Source organism: Struthio camelus, chromosome 21 (genome assembly GCF_040807025.1).
Source record: "Struthio camelus isolate bStrCam1 chromosome 21, bStrCam1.hap1, whole genome shotgun sequence".
NCBI classification, from domain to species: Eukaryota; Metazoa; Chordata; class Aves; order Struthioniformes; family Struthionidae; genus Struthio; species Struthio camelus.
Genome location: NC_090962.1, coordinates 5,206,684 through 5,232,972, shown reverse-complemented (window position 1 = coordinate 5,232,972; position 26,289 = coordinate 5,206,684). Strand labels below are relative to the sequence as shown.

The 26,289-nt window shown below is 40.7% G+C and overlaps 1 protein-coding gene across 10 annotated transcripts in view; it reads left to right on the top strand.

Moving 5' to 3' along the window:
* RERE (arginine-glutamic acid dipeptide repeats) overlaps window positions 1-26,289 on the top strand; it is a 253,914-nt gene that overhangs the window by 139,775 nt on the left and 87,850 nt on the right. For all 10 annotated transcript variants that reach the window (XM_068915489.1, XM_068915491.1, XM_068915495.1 and 7 more), the window contains 3 exons: window positions 9,208-9,256; window positions 12,339-12,463; window positions 13,342-13,441. In XM_068915489.1, coding sequence (XP_068771590.1) covers window positions 9,208-9,256; window positions 12,339-12,463; window positions 13,342-13,441 — 274 coding nt within the window. The remainder of the gene's footprint in view (window positions 1-9,207; window positions 9,257-12,338; window positions 12,464-13,341; window positions 13,442-26,289) is intronic.

Sequence of the window (26,289 nt, the reverse complement as noted above, 5' to 3'; positions counted from 1 at the left end):
TGCCCCAAGGAAGGTATAGACTTTTTCCCCCTGTGAACAGGGAGAGAACATTGCTGATATTAAGTACTCCCCTCTAGTCCTGTGTGTCCCACTGTAGATCTTCAGTGTCTGAGATCTCGGTTTCTCCTTTTGCTCCCTCCTACGTCAGTACAGATGTGTGTAACCAGGACTACCAGTTGTGGGGTAAGTCTGCCAGTTTAGAGTGGAAGCGGTGCACCAGTGTGGATGCTGTCACGCTTTGGTAAAAGCATATTTGAAAGTAGGAGCTCCTGAGGGCTGCGTCTGCCTTAAGTTGCTTGTGGCACTGGCAAGGTATTGAGTATGCTGGAAAAACCCTCCCTCCTCCTTCAGACCGTGGAGCGTTCTTGCAATACAGTTATTGCTAGTGGTGAACTTTTAAGCTGCTTGGATGCCCAGAAGATTCGCTCCAGTTGAGAGCTTGTTGGTAGGTGTTACGGTGAGGGACAGTTCCAGCTCCAAACAGCTGTTCCATTATCTGAAGATATGAATGTGTGAGGGGAAGTTCTTGGATGTTGTCCTATGGAGCTGCCAGATACTTGGTGGTCTAAATTCTCTTTGTTCTGGCTTGATTTTGTTACTTTGAGGATTTCTTAGATGGGTAAGGCTACCTGGTTCCTCTTCCGTCCAGTTCACTAAATTGTTATTTGTTTGAATTAGAGCTGTGTATTTCTAGGTCAGTATGGCAAACTTAGTATCTTGAGGCTTGTTTTATGTTTCACATTCTTTATGCGTAGCACCTTTAGACCCCGCTGTTGCTTCTTCATGCATCTGCTGTTCAAGGAAGCTGGAGCTTTGTGTTAGCGAGCCAGGCGACTAGGAGTAGACCATTGAGTCTGACCTTGACGAAGCTTTATGGAAAAGATTAGCTGCTAGATTGCTGCCTGGTTCCACGTCCTGGGTAAACCGTGGTTGTGCTGAAGAAATGATGCTGATGCAGTATGTAGTCTGTTTTACCAGTGAGCGTTTGCTCTGGGAAGTGCGAGGGTATTGACTGACCATTTTAGAAACTATGGAAGATAAGCACTTAAAGCAACATAATTTCAGATTGAATTTATTTACGTGTTTACTTATGAGTGTAAATGCATGTTGCTGGTAAACTAGTAACGTTCTGGAGCTGCTAAAATTGTGTGTAGACCAGTTACTAAACTTTACAGATCATGCAAGGGTTTCCAGTGCAATTAACTCTTTGTCTGAACTTAAGATGAAAGTGTTGGTAAGAGTATTCCTTACTTCAAGGTAAACAAAACCGGAGAACAAGCGTTAGAGGGGCGATCAATAAAATCTACAAGCAAAATACTACTCATATGGTAATTCTTACGTGGAGACAATATTTGTTTCCTTGTAATAACTTATTTCTCAGAGCAGCGGTACTGTGATCAGTTCCACTCTACCTTTTTAGCAGAGGATAATGTTTTTAGGATTATATAATCTTATTTCTGAAATGTAAACCTAATGCAAAAATAAGTCGGTAAATAATAATGTTATCTTGGAAAAGCTTTGCCTGTTTGACTCAAACTTCTGCAACTGCTTCCTTCTTCAAACAGCAGTATGGATGTATAGTCTTCTGCTTCCTTAAAGGTCTGACTCTGCAGTCAGTCAGCAGGTTTGAGCTTGTACTGAAGATACGAATGTTGGTACATGTTTATTCGTTCTTGCTTTAGATTAAGTAATCCCCAAAAATGTTCCCATATAAGTTAATTTGCCCTGAAGTTTCTTATTAAAGAAACACAGGTTTGATTATCCGCTCAGAGAACAGAATTGCCTATGCATTTTTTACTCTAATACGTTGCACTGCAACAGGTTATAAATAAAACTGTTATCCTGGTTATTGGTCAGCTGCTGATTTTACTTTCTCAACATCAAAATGTTTCTAATAGAAAAAGGGATTTTAAATCCCTTCCCCCCCCCCCCCCCGAAAAAAAAAAAAAAGTTAAGATACAAGTGGAAGCTGAACACATGGAATTGGATAACTTAGAGTAAAATTTTTGGTGGTAGGAAATAAACGTTGGAACAAGTTACCAAGCCATTGTTTAGTCAAAGGTAAGATAAGGTATCTTCCTGATATAATGAAAATAAGATAATGTGACTGTAATTCATTGTCTCTAAGTAAGAATTGCTGCTCTCTAGCTCTTAAGCACCTAATGCTCCTGCAGGTTTTGGGGGGTTAAAGGTTGAATGGCCTGAATCTGGCTGTCCCTTTCCTTTTTGAACTGCGTAGTGTAAAAGCGTAACATACATAAAAATACTCTTGCTGGGTCTGACTGAGGATCCATTTGGCTCTGTGAACGTTGCCAGCAGTGACCGTAGGCGAATGCTGTGAGATGGATATGAGTAGGGCTGCCATGATAAAGTTTTCCTGTTTGTGGGCAGTCTGTTTTGCATCGTGGCGATGAAATATTATGACTTGTTTAGCACTGTGGAGCAGCAAATACTTTTAAAGCTCTTTATAGTTGAAGGTCTACAGGCAGAATTTGTGTAGCGTGGTGTGAGGGAGGAGCATGGCAAGGGAAGGGCTGATTTTTGCTTTGTGGATGCACAAAATAAAATGAAATAGAGTAATGTCCTACTAAACTGATCTCTTGAATGCGATGCCAGTCATACTCCGAGGCCCTGATAAGCTTTTTTTTAACCAACTGAAGTTGGAATGGAGTAACTTCCTTCTAATTTTGCTTCTCTAGATAGAGCAGACTGATCCTTGCCAGATGTTTTTAAAACTGTTTCTGAAGAACTTTTTTTTTTCCCCTTCCATCTTGGGTATTGGAGCCTTTATATAAGGGGATATTTTTAAAAAGCCTTTCCTTGAGATTTTCTCCTTCCTAACTACTTCTTCAAGTTTATAGTAACTTTACAGAAATCGTAAAGATTTAGGTTTCACCTTACTGTAGCACACTTCTAATTCCATGTAGCTGATTGTCTTACTGGTAATAGTGACCTTTTTGACTACATCGATGTAAAGGGCAAGATTGCAATTTATAATCCGATCTACCTATAAGGAAAGTTTCTTGTGAAGCTTGATCAGTTTGTGTTTGGCCTATACCTCAAAATGAGGACTTTTCTGTCCTTGAATGAAACTAGATGTGTATGGTTTTGGCTTTTTTTTTTTTTTTTTTTTTTTCCAGTAAGCCATCAATGTTCTCAATGGGTTTTTATAAATAAATCTGTGTCTCGGAATTATCATTGTTTAGTGTTACAGGTTACATAAAAGCTGCATGTCCTAGCTTTGGTGTTTTTTCGTTGTTAATCTTTTGTCATGCAAAAATCTGACCTCCTTCCGACTATTTTTGCACAGTTCCTTAGTTAACGTACCTGTCCTCACGCTGTGGTGATTGAATGCAGAAGGTAATCACTATTTCGGTCATCCCGCAGGTCCCTCCTTCAGACAGCCCTGTCCCCTCCTACAACCTCTCTTCTAGGATGCCAAGAGCTACTCCTTATGCTGATAGTGCTGCTGATTTACTTGCTGAAAATACTTTTGCACCATCAAGTTTGCCTTGATGCTATGGACTCTCTTTACAGAGAGCTCCAGAGAGGACCAGAAAGATGGAGAGTCAATTTGTAGCTGGGGGATTGAGCCTTTTCCTACAGAAGCATCCATCTAGTTTAATTACAGATTGTGTATCTGTACGCAATCCTGATTCTCAATATACAGAATCAGGAAGGATTATGCAAAAGGGTGGTTGAATAGGTGGCACAAAACGCTGTCCTGTATATGCAGGGTTTTTAAAAACTGAATAGTAGCACCAGTTATTTTTGTGGTTTTGAGCTGTTGCCGGCTAGTAGCAGTGTTCAGAGAGCCAGTGGCAGTGCCGTGCGTGGTAACCACGGCAGAACAAAATCAAACCTTTGTATCCCTTTTTGGGTGAAATGAGCTGATGAACATAGTTGGTTGAATAGGATACTGTTATGGTGCCACCTTCTTCACGTCTTATCTTAGGCACGTAAGTCGGTATAAAAAAATGTGCAATTTCTGCATAGCATGTTTCTTGCTGGACTTTGGCAGTAAAAAGGAAAACATGAAAGAAGCAGGATCACGATTTCTAAGATCATTCCTCGTAGATGTGATCCCCTGACCTCAAAAGCCTGTTTAAATAAGCGCACCGCCTAGTTGCTTTGAGAAGCCGGCTTCCCAGCGGAGAGCCTTCACTACAGGTGCTGCGTGAAGAGCTCACTCGGGCTCGCGTCAACGGTAGGGCAGTGCAGAAAGACGGCACGCGCACGTCTGCAGCTGCCTTCTGCGGGTGCCTCCAGACTCTGACTTCTGCTGCTCTTCCAGCCTCGAGTCCCGTAAGGTTCTGGCAATACGATAATAGCGATTGGGGTTGCAAGTCCTGATCCTGAGCTTGTCCTCAAAGCTGAGCGGGTGAACTTCATTGCAGCTGAAACTCTCTAATCACTGCGGTTCTTCTGTTGCCATGTTTCAGTCCTGTCAACTAAAGCTTGTGCTTCCTCGTCGTCGTCTGAACCGCTTACTCGCAGCGGTGCTGCTTTTGGTCTTGAACCTCCAGCCTCCCCCGCTGCTTTAGCATTGAAAGGACCGAGCTTTACTGAGCTGAACGTCCTCGCTCCTCTCCGCGCTGCTGGGAACGAGCCCCTCTCGGATTAGAGCGCGCCCGTGTTTTGCCCTGCTCTGCTACGGAGACTTCTTGCCTTTTTGATATTCAGTCACAGGCTTCCATCTCCTTTCTGACCAGCCCCTGTTTACTTCGCCGAATACAACGTTGCCGTGGCAACGGGTTACTTTTCAAAGGGAACATCTTGTCATTATATTTAATCCGCTGCAGCTGAAGAGGACTGAAATATTAAGTTGTTGTTGCTATGGATACTGCATTGTTACATCAGTGTCTTTTGTGTCAGGTTTCATATTCAGTGTTGGGTCCTCTTTTTTCCCTTTCCCCTAGAATAAACACCAGGACGCCTTACCATTATTATTGTAATTGCTCTCCGCCAATATAATTTAGCTTAGAAGCCGACAGTGCGTTTTAGTTTCCAGAGCAGGAATTTTCTTTCCGTTTGCAGCCTGTTCCTGGGGAGGTGGAAGCCGTCTTGAAAAGTGTTGGACGGACTGTGTGCCCTTGCAGAGTAATCAGCTCTGTGGCTCTGAAGCGTGATGCAGTGCCGCCTGAAAGAGTTTCTGCCCCTTGAACAAATACCTGCTGCGCAGCAGCGACGTTATTTCGTCAGCCCAGTCCTTACCTTTGGGGCGGGCGTGTAATCAGGGAAAGGTAAACGAGCGATGAAAAGGCGCAGAGAAATATTTCTCTCAGGCCATGCTGTTTTCATGCGAGGAGTAAGAGCCTTGTTGGCTCTCCCCAGCTACCCCTCCTGCTAACGCGTGGTTAAGAGCATAAGTCATATGCAGAACTTTGCTCCCATCTTTGCAATTACTTATAGGACGCTGCAGCATGTGCATTTTTGATTCTTAAATAAAATGTTTTATTATTCATACAGTGTGATGCAAGCGAACTCAGGAGCTGGGGAATATTTTGACTGCTGTTTGTTTTACTTAACAGTCATGAAAAGATTAATATTTACTTTAGTGCAGAATTAGCTAGGTTTGTATAAGCATATTTTTTTAACAATATGAAAACATTATTGGCTCATAAAACTTTTATTGCCTCGTGCAACTTTTTAATGGAAAATCTGAAGAGAATGTGAATCTGAAAAATAATTTTTTTTCTTGGTTGAACTGTCTCTCGTCTCCTTTCTGTTTTGCGTAGGCAGCACTAGGACTCTTGGGGCTTGGTCATCGAAATAAGATTCTGGGCTTTTCAGCTGAACCTGCTAATTCTGAGGGTCTTTGATAGTTTTGCAGTACAGCAAAAGCTGTAGAGGATTATATTCTTTACCTGAGTACTTGAAACAATATATTTAGAGGCTAAAATAAGCGGGTAATGTTTTAACCACTGGGACGTATGACCCTTCCCATGAGGGATACAGTCCCTTTTCTTTTCAAGCTTTGATTCTACTTCTGGTTCTACACGTTTCTGTTCGGATGCAGGCCTATAGTTTTGGGGGCTTATTAGAGGAAAAAAAAACTGTTTCCCAGCCAACTGCTAAGAATTTTCCAGCTTTATAATACCTTAGCGCGTCCTGTTTTGATGCAAGGAAAAACGACCGCTCCGTGATGTCATCGTGAGATGCAAAAATGCTTTTATTTCTCCTGGCTGCTAGCACGCACTTTGCTGAACCAGCTGAGGCTCTGAGCGCCCTCTGCTCCCTGGCACTGATATGCTGAGGCAAGTGCATGTTCGCAGTCGTGGTTGAACGTCTTTGCAGTGGTCTTCTGAGGCCCTACGGAGAGGTTCTTGCTAGCCCTCTTTCAGGACAGTGAGCCGTGGGGCAGAAGGGCACTCTGGAACGAAGAGTGGTTATAAGTGTGTTTTTCTCACTGTCCGAACCTGTCAAACGAAGGCTGTGGAGGGAAGCGAGGTTAGCTAGGGCAGCCGTTACTCCAGCTCTCTGGGAGTATTTTTTTCTACTTAAAAAAAAAAAAACCCAATGAAACAAAAAAGCTTAATTTTCTCTTTAGGTGCAAAATCTGTTAGTGCAGCCTTTGGCTGGCGTGTGAAGCGTTCTGCCTGGCGGCCGCCGCGCGGACACGTTTCGGGTTTGGCGTGCTCTGAACTGGTGGAGATGCTGGCTTTACAACGAGCTCTGGGAACGAAGCAAGAGCCGTCCGTGTTTTCTGTGGCCGCTTTCCCCTTCCTTCCACCGGGAAAAATTGTGACTCCTCATGGCTGAAAAACGTATCATAGGATTTCGTTTCAACTTTGGAAACATCAGACTTGTTTTCTAGTTCAGTCATTTCTTTCATAACCTGGAAACGAGGAGGGTGTCCAGTCGTATCTTGCGGAAGTATCCATTAGAAGAGAAAACGTTTTGACGCGTTCTCATTCTTTTCAGGAGACTTTTGGCACGTACCGTTTAGTGCGGATCTGCTTACTAGGAAGGCGGCCTTGTTTAGCCATCAGGACGTAAGGGTCGGGTTTTTGCAAAACCCGTTTTTATTCCGGTCTGACAGGTCCTCCTGTTGCGTTCTCTTGGATGAAGTCCTTTCAGTGTCGGTGGATGTCGTTTCCCCCCTTGTGCAACAGTGATGCATTAAATTTTCGGAGTTATCGGTGAGGTGAAGTTTAGTTTATTACAAGTTTGCAACGTACTTTGAAATTGGAGGTTGAATGTTTATAAAAGTGCAAATGACCACCTCAGAAAGCCTGCGATGAGTTCAGGAGTAGCCTTTGTGACTTCTAGGGATATCCTTGACAGGCCGAGTTGTCTGTTGGTTTAGTGCAGGGCTAGCAGTTACAGTCTTGATTTTAATTTTTATGGTTTAAAGGAAATTATTTCTCTTCGTTACTTATTCACCCCGCTGTGCTGACAGTGATCATAAGAAACCCTGCAAGGCAGCAGCTTGCTTGTAAATGGATGTCACTATTCCTGCAACAGCAACTTGCAAGATGAATTCAAGTTTGCTGTTGCCAAATTGAAGACAGTTATCTGTTAGGTTTATGGATATGTGTGAGCACTTTCTCGCCAGTGGCTGAGACTCACTTAAATGTCCTGCAGTTATTGAAGTGTTTAATTCAAAAGTTTGTCTTTATTTAAAATGGTGGCTATGAATTTTGTGGACCGTTTTATGTACCGTATAGCATATAAATAAAAGATATCTATGTGTTTAAGCACAATTTATAGGGAAAAAAATTTATCTTCAGAGTATTGAATTTCCTTTGATATGGTCTCCGCTAAAATCAGGCCCCATGTGTTAAGTTGTAGCCCTTGGAAAATCAGTTTTTCCAGTAAATGCTTTTGTTGGTCCGTGCCTTTTTGCTGCTGATGTTGTAACATATTTTACAAAGAAAAAGAATCAAAAGACTTGTTAGTGATCAAGATGTGGTTTTGTTAACCTAAAGTTAGTTTTGTTGTTAACTTCTGAAAAAACTAACTGCTGTTATTTCAGATGTGTTATACTGGTTTATACCGGCATATCTTTAAGTTGTGTTATCGCCAGGGTTCCTCCGTTGCAGCGTAAAAGAAGGGGTAGAGTTTCCTACCCTGGGACGTGATGTTTCAGTGACTCCAATGGTGCAATCGATGCAAAACTCTTCAGAGTGTAATCTTTGCTACATGGAGAACAGCTTTGGGGCTCTTTAGTTTTTCATATAAATGTCTTTTCAACGTAGCTGAAGAATTGGAGGGCTGAGTCTGATATGCAGAAGGGAGGCCCTCTTTGGCTGAAATGAATCCAATTCACTTCTGCTTCCTTTTGACCAACTATTACAGGGCATGTTTTCTTGCTTTTGGATTTTTTCGATGCTTCTGTGACGCTATCTGTGATCTTAGCAAATGAATCACAGCAGTAATAATTCATTTAACTTCTTAAAATGAAAGCTAGTTAGTTTTGGGTGAGCGATCCAAAATCACTTGACTGTTGTTTCATAATGAAACTCTGGAAGAAGAATAATCATTTTTGTGGATTCTGGTAACTCGAGGTTCTATGTCCTTCAGAAATTAATACCCCAAACATTTTTATTTAAAATTTTCTCTTTCAGATTGAAAATCACCACAAAGGTGTTCATAAGGCAAGGTGATATTTCCCTTGTATTGATCTTCAGGATAGTGCTTAGCATGTGGACTGTGTTATTTTTAGGTTTAGTGTTGAAACAGGCATTGAATAGAATATAGCGCTAGTAAAAGTCATATGCCTGCTGGAAGGTGTTTCTCTGCATAGCAGGGTTTTGAGTTGGCCTAACTGAAGCATAGAGCAGTTCAAAGCCTTGGAGGACTGTAGAGACTTGTAAAGGATCTTGATTAGAAGTCAGTGTTGCATCGAACTGTGTTGCATGGGATCTAAACATTCAAAAAGGAGGTAGATGCATGTCCTAATATCAGCTGCCTGATGCCTTCTTGCTGCTGTGAGGACAGTTTGTACTAGGGAATTATCCTCCTCTTGATTTAAACTGCTTGACCAAAAGCTCCATGTGTCCCATAGGCCTCTGGGCATTTGCAGTGTGTGCTGTTATATTCTTCATTTTGTGTGTGTGTGTGTGTATATATATGTTTATTTTTTTAATGCATTTTTGCTTCTCTTCCATTTGCATTAGCAATGCAATGGTGAATCGTGCAGAATATTATCCTAAATGTCATTAATCATAATTCTTACTCTTTGCCTTCTTTTTTTCATGCTAGGAGGCTAAACAGTACCCAAGGTGAAATCAGAGTTGGACCCAGTCATCAGGTAAGGGATTTTGTTTGTATTTTAATATCCGAAGGGCATGTTTCTAGCCACTTGATCTGTTCAGGGCACACATATACGTTCATATGCTTTAAGGGAGGATACAGGGCTTTTAAGAGTATCTGTTAATATGGCTGTCATTAATACAGGATTAGCTGTAAGTTTGCTTTCCCTTTCATGGTTGCCTGTCTGGTGTCATGTTTGAGACTTTGCATGTCCTAGTTGGCCCATGTTTACACTTGTGCATGCTCTCTTCTAATTTTTGTATGTTAAAGTGAGCTTGAGTAACTGTGGTACTTCACCGCACGAGTCATTGGGGCCGTTGTGCATTTAGTCATTCAATAGTCTTAAAATGAAAGTAGTGTTTATAATTTGAGCAGTTTTGGCAGCTGCTGGGGACTGACCTCTGTCTGAATACCGCCTTCCTCTGTTGCTGTGTGCTAAGAGCACTATCAGACTGTCTCCTTCTCTTGGGCAAGGCATTAGCTGATCCTCTCCCTTTTCCTTTGCATCATTTTGATATGAAGCACAGTTAAAATTCTCTTTAACTGGGAGGCACTGTAATTTTGGAGCATTATTAAAATATCTCTTACGTCCATGCTCTACGGAGGTAACTTTATAGTTAAAGTATCTTACTTGTATTTTCCACTTGTATTTTTTGTTTTTTATGTAGATTTTCTTTTTACCTTCTGATCCTGTAAAGACAGGATAAGTTTAGATTTTAAAGATAGAGAAGCCTCAGTTTTATGGCTTGTTGGCTGTGAGAAGTTTAAAAAATATATATATATTTGGAATGAATTCACTGGCAGAATGAGGTTAGGACTCTAGATGTTTGGGACGTTGGTCCTAATTTATTTGGGAGAAGTCCTTCATGAGCATTGAAAATAATCTGCTCTTAAAGAGCATTAACATACAGCTGCCTCTGACAAATGAGGCCAGGTCTGTCCCTAGTAACTGAGTGCCTTCCTCTACGTGTAGGATTGACTTTGTCCTAAGTGATAGGTTTGTTGGGTCCAAGTGATGAATTTCTGAATCTTGTTAAGCAACTGGGGAGAATAAACATTTATGTCATTTGCGTAACGTCCTTGAGGATGTTTTGTATTTAAAGAAAAAAGTTCTCAGTAATTAAACCTGGATGATTCTTTTCATTTGTCATAATACAAGTACTATAAATGGTACCTCCAAAGCAACTTTCATCTTAGATTCTCATCTAATATTTTGGCAAGTATTAGTCACTTGTGCTGTAAGGTATAATTACCAGATACATTTATGAATGGAAAAAATTAGGTACAACGGCGGCCCGCTAAATTAGAGCACTTCTAACTTTTGCTCAACATTTTAAACTTCTGTTGTTCTTCCCAATCACCTGCTGAGCATCCACGTTCCTGACAGGTATCCTTGCTAAGAGGGTATATTCTCATCTTGTTAATTAACGTAAGGTATAATCTTAGGAGAGAGGGCTATTCCTAGATTTTGGCCAAGGCAGGAGGATTGAAGATCGCTTTCCTTTGTAGTCTGATTCAGTCTGTGGAAAGTGTGAAAACATCCTCTTCTAAAATTTTGCTGAGCTTTGTTAACTCAACGTATGGATTTGTTTCTCTCTGCCCACCTTTCTGAGCATAAAGTTTCATAGCAGATGCAAAAACAAAACCCCGAGATCCTGATTTTGAGTTCTGAAGAATGGCTGTTACCTTCCTTTTCCTCAAGTTGGACATGCTGTACGGAGTGGAGGACTGTTGTTTTGTTGTTGCACTGAGTACGAATACCTCAAACCACTGCTTATATCATAATAGCAACTATGGGCGCACGTGCAGATAAGTGTTTTTTGGAAATGTGCTTGTTCTAAAGTTCTCATGCATAGAAGGAGGAGAGTAGTTAGTGGGTCTCTGCTAAATGATCTCCTATGAGAACTTTCTTCTAATAAATTGATGTCTGGAGGCAGTGTTCTTAGGAGTAACTCCAGTAACTAAGCATGTTCCTGAGATACAGAAGGATGTATGTTAGTTTGTGAAAGCACCTTGGTCACTGGAAGGAGCTAGCATATGCCTAGCTCTTACAGAAATCTCATCTTGATGAGATTTCCTCTTGATTCTTTCCTGACGAGATTTCTCATCTCTTGATGAGAGTGCTTGCCTCTCCTCCTCCAGAAGAGGAGTTCAGTGACGTACAGGTTTTCCCAGGGAAGAAGTAAAATAAAGTGCAGATTAAAGAGCAGAACATAAGACATCCGAACCTGTGACTTGTAATTACTGGTTATGTATAAATGTTGCCTCTCACATATGTTTAGTGTTGTAAGTATAAGAGGTAATTATAGGGCTTAAAAGCTGTTTCTGAAGAGGCTCTCAGCTATCTCATCCTATTGCAGTAGGTGACTAAAGATGCTAATTAGGTCTCTAGATACAATTTGATACTCGTTTAGTGGCAAAGTTCCTTTCACCGAGCGCTCTTGCTTTCAGGAAATTTCTTTGGTTCACTTTAGGGTTTTAATAATTTACTGAGGACTTCTTTGTAAACTTAATGTAAAATGCGTGGGTTTTTTACTGAGGAATTGATGTGGAACGCGTCTCCTGAGGTGGCCACTTTCTTGCCGCCTTTCATAGCGGTGTGTTGAATCAGTATGTGTTATCCTGTCACCCAGGAGTTGTAACAGCATCCTTCTGACAGGTGAAAACTGTTTGCCTCTTTGAGGGTGAACTGCCCCACAGTGTTTGATTTATATAATGGAGGACTACATATGCAGTACGAAATGGTTTAGTTCTAAGCTGTCTTGCTTCTAGTGAGATGATTATGGTTGGCATGTATATATACAGAAGGGCTTGGATACTGGTGGACTGAGAGATGGTGCTAACGGTGTGTGTAATGGTCAGAAAATGAATTATCCTTTTAAAGGGAGGAGTGCTTGGATGAAGTGATTAGATCTGGGTTTGACTACCCAGTTTCCCATAAACTTCTGAAACTTGGATCAAATCACTTCACCAGCTGTTGCCAAGTATCTTCCATCAGTGAGATGATATTATCCCAGGGAGTTGAAACTTTGACCATCATTAACAGCACTTGTGCATACTCTTGCATACTCTTTTTTTAGGCTAAGCTTCCTGATCTGCAGCCGTTTCCTTCCCCGGATGGTGACACCGTGACGCAGCATGAGGAACTTGTGTGGATGCCAGGAGTCAATGACTGTGACTTGCTCATGTACCTTAGGGCAGCAAGGTAATTACAGCCAGGGTAGTCCCAGTGTCTTCAGAATGCTCTAGTGGAAAAATGGGTTGCTGTGTATGTGTGGTTGGGTATGGTCACTCCTTTGTGTTCTCTTCCCTCCCCCCCCCAACCTCCTTTTTTTTTTTTTTTTAAATTATTTTTCTAGTTTGATGGTGTCAGGCCAACACAGAGTATCTCCACTGGCTATTACTTTGGGATTTAAAACACAAAGCCCATAGCGTATGCTAGCACAGTAGTAAAAGCACTGAATGTGTATTGTGTGACAAGGGTAACTGCTATGAGTGGATTAACCCTGATAGTGTGGGATTCCTTCAAGGACTAAATATTTTTCTTTAATGAGCTATAGTTTGCATTTCATTTGCAGATGTCTGGTATGCCTGGTAGGTTAATCAGATAAATGTCAGGTGTCTACATTAGTGGGCCTCATAACACTTTGGAATGTGAGTAAATAAATTGCTTCTGATTTGCAAGACATTAGGGTTGTGGGGAATCTGCAGACAAAAAGTTTTCTAACACAATGAAATGAAAAAATATAATGACTGGGGTGCTGTCTCTGGCAAGACTGTCATCATGTAGGCAGGTAATCTCCGCCATAATGCTGATCAGGCTTTGCTCCTACTTCAGTGCAGATTTTTTTAGTTGATACAATTCACCTAAATTGTTTTTTAAGCCCGAATTATTATTCGGGTGACTTAGGTTTGCATAATAAATGGCAATGTTTGTGTGGTGCCTCATTTTACTTGTTTCTGCAGTATTGCAAGGCCCTGAAATCTGTGATTTATGGTGTAAATATACTGTTTGTATATTGCATGTGTGCATCAAACAGGTTGAAGCATTTAAACTTTTTTTTTCCTCCTCAAACTATAAAGGAGCATGGCAGCTTTTGCAGGCATGTGTGATGGAGGCTCTACAGAAGATGGTTGCGTTGCAGCCTCCCGTGATGACACTACGCTTAATGCACTCAATACAGTAAGTATGCAGAACTACTGTATGGAAAAACAGCCTTTGTCTTTATTTCTTGACTACTGAAGTCATGTAATGCCCCTAAAATATTTAGCAAAAAAATTGTTTTGGGGATCACAGCATGGGTTCAGCAGTAGCCTAAGGTATCACAGCTTCGTTTCAAACATCTCCTGTAAAGTTTTCAAAAATCCGAACTACAGAACTTCAGTGACAAATTTTTGGATGGCTGTAAGAAGAGAGGGAATGTTCTGTACAGGAAGTAGCTCAAGTGAACTGCACCAACTCTACTGACAGTTGACTTGGCCTCTGGGCCTCTCATTCAGTCCAGCTAGCTTCTTGCTGTAGAATAATCATAGTTATTTCATACAAGGAAAATCCATAATGCCCTCAGAGGTATAGTGTCATGTATACGGAAATAAATCTGGAATTTTTCCCACACGTGACCCAGTCAGTCTTCATTTTCATTCATATTTGGATGCATATATGTCCAATTATCTTTTGCATAAGCGTAACGTCTAGTTATTATTACTGAGTGCTTATGTAGATGCATATGTACTTTAAGATGCTTATGCGGTTTTTCTCAGTGCACGCATAATTACTGCGGTGTGATGTGGGTTGATCATCTTCCCCTGCCCCTGGCTGCTAGCAGTCAGTAAATAATGATATATGAAATGGTATCTCAAGGATCAAGCTGAAGAAACTCATGTCTGCCATTCTGTGGTTTTTAGTAGCATAGTGAAATCTCTAGTTATCTTTTTTCTCTTTCTTCCTCTCTTTCCTCCTCCTCCTCTCTGTCCTCCCTCAGATCCTATTTGCAGCTTTTGGAGAAACGTGGTGATACTGACTCTAACCTGACCTTTGTTGCATCTTTGTTGTTTCCTTCTGTGTAACTGGTGCCGTGTTACTCTCAGGAAACATGTTGTTTTATCTGCTAACTTTACCAACACACAGTTTGCATACTTCCTCTTTTTATGTCGTACTTTTGCTTTTTATGTCACCTCTTATTCACCAAACGTATCTTGGGGGTATGAACAGTTGAGTTCTGTCACTTTCGTGATTTTTGCTTCATTTTAATCATTTTTGCTTGTGAAAACTCTGGAAAGGATAGGCCATGCCCTTCGCTGGGTGAAGTGTCTAGCTAAACCTGTAGAACCCTTTAGGGGCAATCGCACTAGATGTGGACAGGGCCCATATCCGGTTGGTAGAACTGTAAGCTAGGAGCAGCTTTGAGCATGTTTTTTTGTGAAACTGTCAAGGGAGCGTACAGTGCTTTAAAGATCTCCTTTCCTAAAAGGAGCTTTAAGACTGTTCTGCCTCAGTTCCAGCACTGTAACTATCTACAGTGACTCATACATCACTTTGTTCACAGTGCCCGAGGCTCAAATAATTTCTTTCATTTGGTAAAGATAAATCATCTAGTGATACCACCAAAAAACAATTTAGTGTGTTGTACTCCGGAAGACTGGTTAATGTAAAATAACACCACCCCCTAACAACAATATTGATCTTTGCCTCTGTTTGCTATGGTGTAATTATTTACAAATGCATAGTTTTTAGCTGTTTATTTATAAAATTCTTATAACGCCTGTCTCTGAGGTTTTGCCTATATCGGGAATCAAGTGATAATCACTACAACAGAATGAACTATCTGTTAATTTAGAGAAACAGTATCCTAAGCATGTTGTTGCATGGCTATTAAAGTGAGTAAAACTGGACTGTTATCCAATTAATGACATCTATTAAATATGTTTAAAAGATTCTTTACTCTCAGTAAAGCATTTCCTTATATGAAGCTGTTGCAGTACTCTGATACCCTTTTATGTGCCTTATCAAGTACTTTAGGCATTAAAAAAGCTCAGTGTATATAAGCTGTAGACCAGTTTGTAACTGGTTCAGCCCAAGGTTAGAGATGTATAATTTTATGTTTACAATCAAGCTAAAACACCTATATTCTTAACATGCGAATTATATTATTTGTGCAATGTTAATCAAAACCACTTTCATTGTTTTGGTTTTTTTGTTTGACATGTGTTTAATGAAGTGTGTCATTTTTTTTTGTCTGATTTCCTGCGACAGACCAGAGTGGAATAGGTGGAAGATCTAAAAAAAATACCCCTATAGTATTTAAAAAAAAAAAAAAAAGTTTATATAACACGATTATTCTCATTATCCTGCAAAATATTTTAAATATAGCAATCAGCTGAAATCAAAGATTAAATGTTTGTATCCAACTTAACTACTTCCTTGTTACTCTCACTTTGTTTCATCTGCAAAGTGAAACAATTGGCTTCACTTCAGAATAGCTCAGATGAAGATGGATATACGGATCTTAGACTTTTGGTCCCTTTCCTCAAGGTAGCCAGCATGTTAAATCTTTTTGCAGTGTTTGAGAAGAATTGCAGTTAAGTTTATGTTGCACATCCATGCCAGTTTCTCCTCTGTTTTGCACTTGATTTCCTCCTTTTCCCTTGGGATGGATGCCATCTGATTCTGGTGGCTTGCCACTCTTGAGTATTCTTGAGTTATTCCATAACATCCTTCTCAGCGACTCACGTCTCTGTTAAGGTCAGTAACTATCAAAGACCTCTTGGACCTGGAATTTCTTTCCCCCCATCATCGATAATAAAAGCCTGCTACAGAAAATTCATTTTACTACAGCGTTTCACTATCTTCTCTAATTACCCCCTTGAATCCTTTGGGAATCTAAGGAACCTGTAGTTGCACTTGCAGACTTCTTGCCTCTAAGAGCTAGATCTGTCCTGATACCTTTCATTTCTGTTCTTCTGCACCTTTTGTCTTTGTATTTCTAGTGCACATCTATCTCAGAAGATCAGTGCTGATCCATTTTCTGAATGGGGAAGGGTTTCACACTCCTAAAATAAAAGCACCTCATAAACTCTTAATTTATTCTTTTAAAAAGCTAATTTCAGTCATCTTTTTGTGTGTACTACTTTTGACTGATAGGCAAGTTGTGTGCTTTTTAAATGGTATTTTATTTATGCCCAGCCTCTGTGTTTACACTGTAGATATCTTACTGTCCTGTCCTGTCCTGAAGGTAGCTCTTCCTCATGATTTTCAAGTCTGCTGGTAAAAGTCTAGCTTCCTAGAACTTGCAGTCATCTCCTTCACCCCCTCGCCCCCCCCATCACATATTAATGCGTAGCGGTTAGACTTATTCAGCAGTGCTCTTGCAGTCATCACGTGTGTTAACTTCAGCAAAAGCTGAATTTTCTCTAGGTATGTTGGTACATACTCTGTTCCTCTCTGCACTTCTCAACTGTGTATTTGGATAATGTAGTTCCCAATAAAAATAGCCTGCCTGAACATGGCTGGTTGTATTTCCAGGAAAAAACTATGTAGAAGGTTTGGCCTTTATGGGTTTTGAAAGGTCCTTGGACTTCTGTGATGTTTGCTGATTTATTCACCCTTTGAAAGTGTGCTCTAAGGTACTAGTATTGAAAAGCACTCTAGTAATGCTGTTGATGTCAATTTTTAGAAAACTGAAAATATGTGAAATCATTTTTGAGTTCTCTGGAAGGGTTTCCTTGTGAATAATAGTTCCACGCTATCAGGTGGGATATTTTTAAGAAAATCTGACTTATTTCTGAACATCTACTTTTTTGACCAACTTAGAACAGTTTAGATGGCTGATTTGTTGTCCTGACAATATGGTCCCCTATTTGTCTTTCTGTAGTCCTGTTTGTTTAAAACAAGCATCAAATTTATCTGATAAATAACTTTTGAGATCTTATGTTGCACTGAGGTTTTTTTTTTTGTTTTTTGTTTTTTAAAGAAACTGTGCTTTGTAACATTAATAAGGATTACTGGAAAAAAAAGATATGATTTCTTATTATGGAGATCCACTAAACTTTAGAGCAGCACTTCATTGTAAATCAGTCTTGACAAGCTCCTTTGCTAGTGTTTTATTTATGTTGTAACAGATGCTGTAGCCTCCCAAATGGTTTATTGTTGATTATACCTGGTAGAAGTGAAGATCAGGGAAGGTATGATGCAACATATATATGTGTGTGTGTATATACACGCACCCACACACCCCTATAATACATATACACACACTCACATATATATATATATATCTAGATTTGTAAAAACAAAATAATTTCTTCAGGTTATTTACTTGACGTTATAGGGAAATTTCAATTCCCTATCCTTGCTTTTGCTCTGGGAGGTTTTGTGCTGCGTTTGTAATTGTGACCATCTAGGAAGGAAATAAAGGCTATATAAGTTTTCAGTTTTCATCTGGAGGTCATTGTCCTCCTGATGAGTGTTGACCGTCATACTGCAGAGGTGGGGAGCATATCGCTTTCAGAAAGCCTTTGACCATGCTTCTCTTTTAGATAGGTGGGGACCTTTTTGTTACACTACCATAGAACAGGTACCAAGAGTGTTAGCTGAAAAAATCGGCTGACTTTCTAATGCTAGCTGTGTTCTTGTGCTTTATTTAAATATTCATGAACGAGAGGTTTCATTTGATGCAGTATGCCTTAAAATATTAGTCATGTAAAGTGAAAGCATGCAGGTTCAGTAAACTTTTTTCCAAGCTTCAGAACTGAATCATGATGCACGAGGCCATCGTTGTTGGTGAAACGGTAGATGGTGGAAACATCTTAGGTTTTTTTATAGCTACCTAGTTTCTCTTACCATGAGAACTGAAGAACTGTATTGCTTCAAGACTGGGCTTATCTTAGTAAGTAAAAAAGGGAAACAGCAATGCTCGCTTGAGTTACTCCTCAACCTTCTTTTTAATCATTGCATGTTACGGCGTTCTGTGGGGCAGCGCAGTTAATGTGAAAATTTTATAGTTAATATTCAGGAGTAATATATTTTGGCTTTTTAGCCCTTTTGGGCTTTGAATGAGAATAAGGAACACTTCTTCATAATCAAAATATTCTCTTACCTTCCCACAAACAAACCAACCCCCACCAACAAACCCCCACCACCACTGTATTTAAAAGTTATATCTGTGGGAGATCCTTAGTAAGAAAATCATGCAGGAGAGTCAGGACTTAAAATCAACCTCTTATTGTTTTATCTGTTCCAAGGCAACTGAAATATTTGGAAATCATTAGAAACCACTAGAAATAATTAAACTAGCCTGATTTGGAAAAGAAATTAACTATTTTATTTTGGTCAGCATTCATTTTTTTGAAAGTGCATGGCATATTCTAGTGATGTGTTCGGTGTGGAAAGCATTTGCTGCAGACTCCCTCTCTGTAGGAGGAAGAAAAAAAGTCTTGTGAAAGTATCTTTTAAAATAGCAGTAGAGTTAGTGTGTTGAAGCCAGTGTGTTTCACTTACGGATAACGTTCTTTGCTAACACATGCAATTGGCAGGTAACCTGGCTCATGTGTGAAGCACAGGGAGAAGGAGTTCCAGCTCTCAAATGAAAGTAAAGACAGTCTCGCACCGTAATTCTGTGGCAGGATCAAATTCAAGTGTATTCAGACAAGCAGGTGAAACTCAGCATTTGTATTTAGTTTGTGTGTCCTTGTCCTGCTGCACTCCAACTCTGACTCTACTCAGGCGTGACATACTGCAACATCAGCTCTGGCATTACATTTTGCAAACTTCCTCTAGACATAGAAAATTTGACACTGGAGCGTTCCCTCAGTGTGGGACCTGGCACTTACTGGAGGTATGACCCTAATGCTTGGATGGGGAACATCCTTCTTGTCTACTCCGTATTGTCCATCTAACCAGGCAGTGTCAAAACTTACAAGTCGGTTAGGCTGTGGCTTGCAGCAGCGTCAGACAACTCGCGATAAGCTTTACCCATGCGGTTCTGTATTGCTCTACCAAAAAAAAAAAAAAAAAAAAAAAAAGGTTACGGAAAGATGTATTAGTGTCCCCCTAAGTCCTAAGGATGTCAGAAGTAAAATGACATTGAGTTTCCCTTTATTAATTCTCAGATCAGGAAGCATTAAAGAACAGATTAATAAGAATACCAGGAAGCTTACAGACATCATCTTAAGACCCAAGTTTCAAAATTATCCTTCAGTCCTGGAAAGACTCGCTTCAACTGCATATGGATCACTGGATTCATTTCTGACTTACTCCTTGCAAATCTACAGGAGTATTTGCCTTCAAATATAATGGGACGAGCCCTTTTAAAATTCAGAGCCATGTGAATCACTTCCTGACTTAAAATTCAGAAGTGGTAACTGCATATTTTACAGTTATGTCTACATATTGTGAGTCTGTGTAATTTACTCCAGTTTCATTTATACTAATACATCAGATGTAGTCTATTTTTGTCGCATTTGTTAAAAATGCTGTAAGCTCTTATATGATGGAGAACTTGTATGTAAATCAGTTAAGGGACAGCCATTTTAAAACTTGCTTTTATACATGTGAAGAAGTGAGATGCATACTTAGCAAGCAGAACGTCTTCAGCTCCATCGTTGTGTTTTTGAGATGGAAAACAAATACTTCCATGCCCTTGTATCACAGTGATAATTCTTAAAATGCAGCGTAGACAGAGACAGACTTTACGGTAGTTTGTTGGGAGCCTACAGAGACACACGACAGCCAAACTTTCAGTCTGTCTCCATATTAATAATTATTCTTGTTTTCACAGCTGTTTTCTTTTCTGCCTCTTCTTACCCCACTGTTACAACTTTTGCCTTCTGAAAGTATTGTGTGTGAAGATTTTGGCATGATTGATGTAGGCCTATTAAGGATCTCCACAGGTGTCTTCTAAGTATAGAGGAGGCTCTTTGGGTGTTTTTTTTTTTTTTTTTTGGACACTATTCTGATTATGAAAACTTTCATGGGATCTCTAAACTGGTGCTTCTGTGACCTTGTTCACTTTTTAAAACAAAGCACGTTACCACTTGAGAGATTCTTTAAAGTAACATCATTTCACACGTGCAGTTTTGTGGCACAGCTGTCAAATAGTTGAATCGACACAACTGAGGAGTTAGGAATATCTGAAACCACTCTTTCAGCTGTAAGACTTGTGGTGCTGTGCCCTTAGTTAAATTTTAAGGATGTGCTCTTCAAAGTTAGAGGCCAGGAGGAAAAACCCTTTCTTCTTAAAACCTCACCTTGCTGGTAGGCTGATGAATATTGCAGCTGCACTGGATCCCTCAGCGCTCTGAACGTGCTTTCATCCATAATGCAAGAAATAGCTCACTCAGATTGTTTCATATAGCTCTGCTATCTCCTACTGTATGCCTTGATATCAAGTTCACTTTCGGCGGAAGCCTGTGTGTGTTTCTAAACCTAGCTGGTTGTGGCAGACGAGCAAAAATGCGTGTTCACCTCTTTGCTCAGAGTTTTTTCTGCTAAGTTCACTTTCTGCGAAGAAATGGGAGCTGTTGCTTCTGTTGTATCATTAGGAGAAGGAGTGCGAGTTACTGGAGTCCCAGAGTACTGTATGAGGTTGCATTGCATAAGTTGCTTGAGGCAGAGCTGTGTGAAGGGGAAGGATGAGGTTCTTCCCCTGTCATCTTCTGACTTAGCACCATAGGGGTAATGTCAGAACTTCACTGAAATCATGGCTACGTACTTGGCAGAAGAGTAGGCAGGAACTTTCCAGGATATCGGGAGAATTTAGGTGTTTGAATGCAGGAAGAATTGGTTTTTAAATATCTGAAGGTGAGGGCCTGTGATAAGAGTTGGCGTTGGCAAACCCTACAGATTAGAACTATCGAAAGAAGTGTTTAATACCACAGCAGTGATTCCAAAGAATAGAAACGGCTGAAAAACAGGTTTTTAAAGAAATATACCCAGGAATTTCTTCCTGCTTGGTGGTAGAATGCTAGTTTCCTAGATCTGCCAATCCATGGAAAAGTCTCAACAAGGGTGGTAAAAACTGAGCATAAACATAGTTGTTGTTGCTGGCAAGTACAGTTGAGTAAGGGTTGGGGGTAAGTTTTGGCATAGATGTTTCCCCTCCCTTTCCATTTCTCTTCCCCTCTCTCCTCCATCATCGCTCTGATTCAAGATCCGATCTGTTTTAAACTCCTTTTGCACTCCACACTAATACAAAAGCAGAAACTCACGACTTCTCATTTGTCTTTGCTGCTTTTGACTTGTGGGTGGTGTTCAGAGATCCTACAGTACTTTTCTCAGAGAATCCAGGTCAAGGAGGAGTTAAATTACCACTTTGGTGTCATTTTTAAAGAACATTACAGAATAATAATTCATCCTCAGGATTCTGCCTTATCCATTGTTCTGGTTCAGGGCATTCATCATGAGCATCATCGTTTTGGAAAGATCAGCCTGGCTTGTTTTCGAAGGCAGCGATGCCCTCCTTCCCTGTCTTGCGTTGCCTACCACAGGGGGATATATTCAGCCTTAACACAAGAGTGAGTGTGGGTGTCAGCTATATAAAATAGCAGACCCTGGAAAAGAAATTGGAAATGACAGTGAGCAAACTCTGTCGGTAAGAGTGAATCTCAGAGTTTTTGTCATTTTGACGTGCCTATTTTTGCTGGGGAAATCGAAGAGCCGGCAACTCTGGCTATGTTTATCCTCACAGGGTAAGAAAGAAAATGCCACCGCTTAAGCTTGCATACTGGAACATGGACGAAAGAGGAAACAATTGCATGCTAATACTGTACAAACTTCTCTTAACTAATAGCATTGTTCTGACTTCTCATAACACGCTATTACATGGGAACATGTCATTAAGAGTGACGAATGGGACAGTGTAATATCAGTTTATGGAAATTCAATTCAAAGAAACATGTCACCCAGACAAATTACTCTCTGTTTTAACTTGTCCTTAGACCTGATTTTCTTGTTCATTAACTACAGACAAGGTTGAAGGCATAGGAAAACTATTTAAATACATGTTAATACTTCTTCTTAGTAGTAGTTTTCCTTTTATACAAGTCTTCATTAAGAGCTACTTCAGGGGCCATCGCTCCCTGCTTGAGCATGCTGGAAAATGAAGCCACTTCTGGTGCATAAGATGGTTTTGCTGCTTTGAATTTTCATTCGTCCTCCTCCTTGCAGTTAGGAAAAAACTTAGGTGCTTTAGTTGTAAGACAATTCAATATTTAGGAAATCTTTCTAGAGGAATTGTTGAAACAGGCAGATAAAAAGGGCCAGAAATGAGACTGCCATTGCTGCTACTTGCAGGTGTTTTGCAATACGCAAAGTATTCAGTTTTCTGAATGTTTTTTAAAAGGCTGCTGCAAGTTTTATGCATTTTTTGCAAGTTCCTGCCCTGGATGCTTACAGATAGGCACCCGCTGCTGTTGTGTTGACCCACGGTAAGAGCTGGCAGAGTTAGCCCCGCTGCTGTTCTGCCGTTAGCAACTGTGTTTTGAGCCGTGTTAGTGTTTGGCTGGGCCTTGGCAATTCCAGCGCTTGAAAAATTGATGCAACAAAAGTATCTTTTTTTTTTTTTTCCTTGCCTGCATCATTAGCATCTAGATCATTTTATAGTGATTAGTGTTATATAGAAGCTTAAACTACATTAAAAGTGGGGAGGAGAGAGAGAATTTCCTTTTTTTTTTTTGCATAGCAATGGGGGCCGATTTTTATATTTCTCAAGCTGTCATGTGCCACAAACCAGATATTTAAAAAAAAAAAAAAATAGAGCTAGTTTAAATTTTCCTTTGAAGTAGCTGTGGTGATTTTTGTCACCTTCTGTGGTTTTTGTTGTTGGTCTCAAGTCTTGTTGCAAGTCAAGCTGTTAATCAACTAGTTATAAATCCAAGCTTACCAGTTAGCTGTGATGACATGATGGAAAAACGAGGTGGTCGGGCAGTGTCTTGTTGTTGGACAGCTTGGGTTCTTGATTGGTTCAAGGTTTTATTGTCCTTGGGCACCAGAGGGAGCCCAGCAGAGCAGTTTTGGTGTTGGAGAGCGCAGTGTGTTTTCTGCGGTGCACATCGTTTGGTGTCGGGCGGGATTAGAGTTTAAAGAACAGGAAAATAGCCCTAGATTAAAGGGATGTTTGGGGCTAGTCCCTTGCTGAGTGTCAGGCATGGCTGCTAAAAATCAGACCTTGCTTTTTGGGAGGGATGAACATTTTAAAGAATGCAACGTATTTTGAAAATATGCTTTACAGTTTTGCTTAATAAGATATGTTTGCCGTGGATCTCATTCCACTTGCACAGTGGCAGAATAGTTGTGGCAGGTGGCCGGTGCTCTGGTTGGGCAGGATGTCTACAGCTCCTACATCAAACCGAAATTTGTTAGCTGTGGCACTGAAAGAGGTGACCCGAATTACTTAAGTTTTACTGAGCTAATGTGTGTCTTGAGTGTTGTCCACCTCAGTAACAGAGCAAATCCTTCATTGATGTCCGTAACCTTCTTAGACCTGCATAGATTATAACAACTGGTGCTTAAATAGGGGGGTCATGTAAATATTTTCTGTGCGTTAGCAGGCAAATGCCATCTTCCTTTGCAATTCCACTGAAATACCTTGGTGGGCAGCAATGGAAAAAATTTCTTTTGGTTCGTTTGTGTTACTTGAGGCTTAAAATGCTCTTGCGATATTGGCAGTTGCCTACTTCATGTTTGGCAGGTCAGGCTTTATATCTCTGTGCCCTGACGAGTGACATCGTTTGTTTGTGGCCAGTCATTTTTCAGTGGCAGAGCCAGCGCTCGAACTAGAGAATTCCTGAATTTTAGTATTAGGGTTATAAAGGCTGGACATGTCTGCATCCCCAGAAAAGGTTATTCAGACTGAACAATCCCTTCTGCCTTTTGTTGGCTTTTCTGGGTAGATTTCAAAGTAGTTCAGCAGTACTTTGTCACGGTATAGTAGCAATTTTTCCTCAGACGAAAAGGCTCTGGAATCTAACAGTGTTCTTAATGGACTGCGATTATTTAATATTGTAGAATGAATGCAGCCTAACTCGGATGGGCTTTGCAGCGGAGATCGTAATGACTGTAATTGCAAAAGGATGCCTTGCTGAAGCAGAAGCTGCCAGATGCAATGCCATTCTGATCTAAAAAGGTCACAGTAAAAGGGACATTTAAATTAAGTTATAAATTACAATTGAAGAACAATATTTTGATGAGCGAGACCAGAGATGTCAGAGCTGCGAGATGTAATTCATGGGTTCATTACAGAACAGAGGTGCCTGACAGCTGAGCCATGCCAAAAGGAAAATTTATTTGCAACATCACGCAGAGAGAAAATGGCAGCTCAGCTGAGGTGCTGCAGCAGAAACCGGAGACCTTGTGGTGGTGTGCAGACTTTATGCTAATGGGCTTGCCTGCGATCCAGAGTTGTTTAATGACTGTTGTAACATAAGGGAGATTTTTAGACGCGTGCACGTTAAGAATTTTTCTTTCATCTAAAATCCTGTCCTGTGATGCCACAGTTATATTTTCTGCGTTAAAGCGCGTTTGTGTAGATTCCTGTTGTTGCAAGTGCGTCCGTCCGTGTTGTCACGGTGATTCAGAATTGAGATGGCAAGGTTAATGCTGAAGACAATGATTCTCTAGGTGACAGGATAGTAATCCAGTGTTTATAGCGACACCTTGAAAAGTTCAACCAGAAGTTAATTAAACCGTAGGCAGTCATCATTAGCTATTATTTATATGTTCAAGTTGCTTGCCAATAGAGTGCTTATATATATTAAATGACTGAAAGTAATAAGCAGAGAATGATCCATCAGCCAGATTGAAGGAAATAAATTTAACTCTGGCACTTGCACAAAAATATATTTTTCCTTTTGCTGCCTTCTCCTCCTCCTGGCACTAATCAAAGCATTTTTTCCTTGCTAAAAGTCAGATTTTTTTTTTTTTTTCAGGAGGCTCTAAACCTGCTTGAGTTCTTCTCGTTGCATGTTTGGGTTTTTTCTTTCATGGGGCCCTTCTTCCTTCACTGCTACGCTATTGGGTTTTGCGGTTGTTATTAATGTAATTGCTCGGTCACAAGTTAACGCTCATCTTTTCTGTTGGTGATTTGGGACGCCTGTGAGGGCCCGCTAACTGTTGCGCGTTGCAGTAACCAGAGTTACAGCCTGTTAGTCCAGTCCCTTCGTTTTGGGTTCGTCTGAATATTTGCCGATCAAACCGTTTCGCAGTAGGGCTGCCAGGAAAAAACACTCGCTGTCCTTGAGGCAAAATAAAGGTTCACTCCAGGTTACAAAGAGGCTTTGGCATTACTGCGCGTTTTGGGGGGGGAGCAGAGGGGGAGAAGACACAGAAGCAATGTTCTCTTCAACGCTGTCAAATTTCTGAAGTGAAAAATCTTTTCGGTAGTATCCCGCACAGAAAAAAAGCCTTCACAAGGTGAGCTAGCAAAACAAATAGTCCTTTTTACTTTCAGATGGATCTGTTCCCAGTGCTGGAGTACAAACAAGGAGGAAAATCACTGCGTGCCCCGTAGAAAAGACATCTTATTTTCCTGTCTTCACGTAGGTTTTGCATACCACAGGAGGCTTTAAAAAAAAAAACAAAAAAAAAACAAGTGATAAAAGCAGTTTTGAAGTCAGTAGTGTTGTTTGAGTATTGGCACGAGTCCTGGCACAGCGCGTTTGGCTTTCCAGTCCTTATCATCTGACTCGTGGCTTATGAAAGATGGACTGAGATCGTTTTCACCTGCATGGAGGTCCAGCCGTGGGAGCGGACGTTGATGCGGGCGACAGAGGCAGGTTTGTAAGCCGTCGCTCTGTTGCGCGCTAGGACGTTTGAAAGCAGTGGCTTCCGCTACGTGATCGCAGGTGACGCGTCTCCCTGAGTCAGGGCAGCGCGAGGTGTTATTGATGGCCCTGACGTGCTAATGCATCTCCTAGCGCTAGCCTGCAGAGGTTAGATAGCTGGCGAAGGGATGGGGGGGAGGGTTGAAAATAACTTGGGAAGCTGAAGCGCAGTGTTTTCCGCAGTGGTTCTGCGAAGGTGCCTGTCGCTGTCGTTAA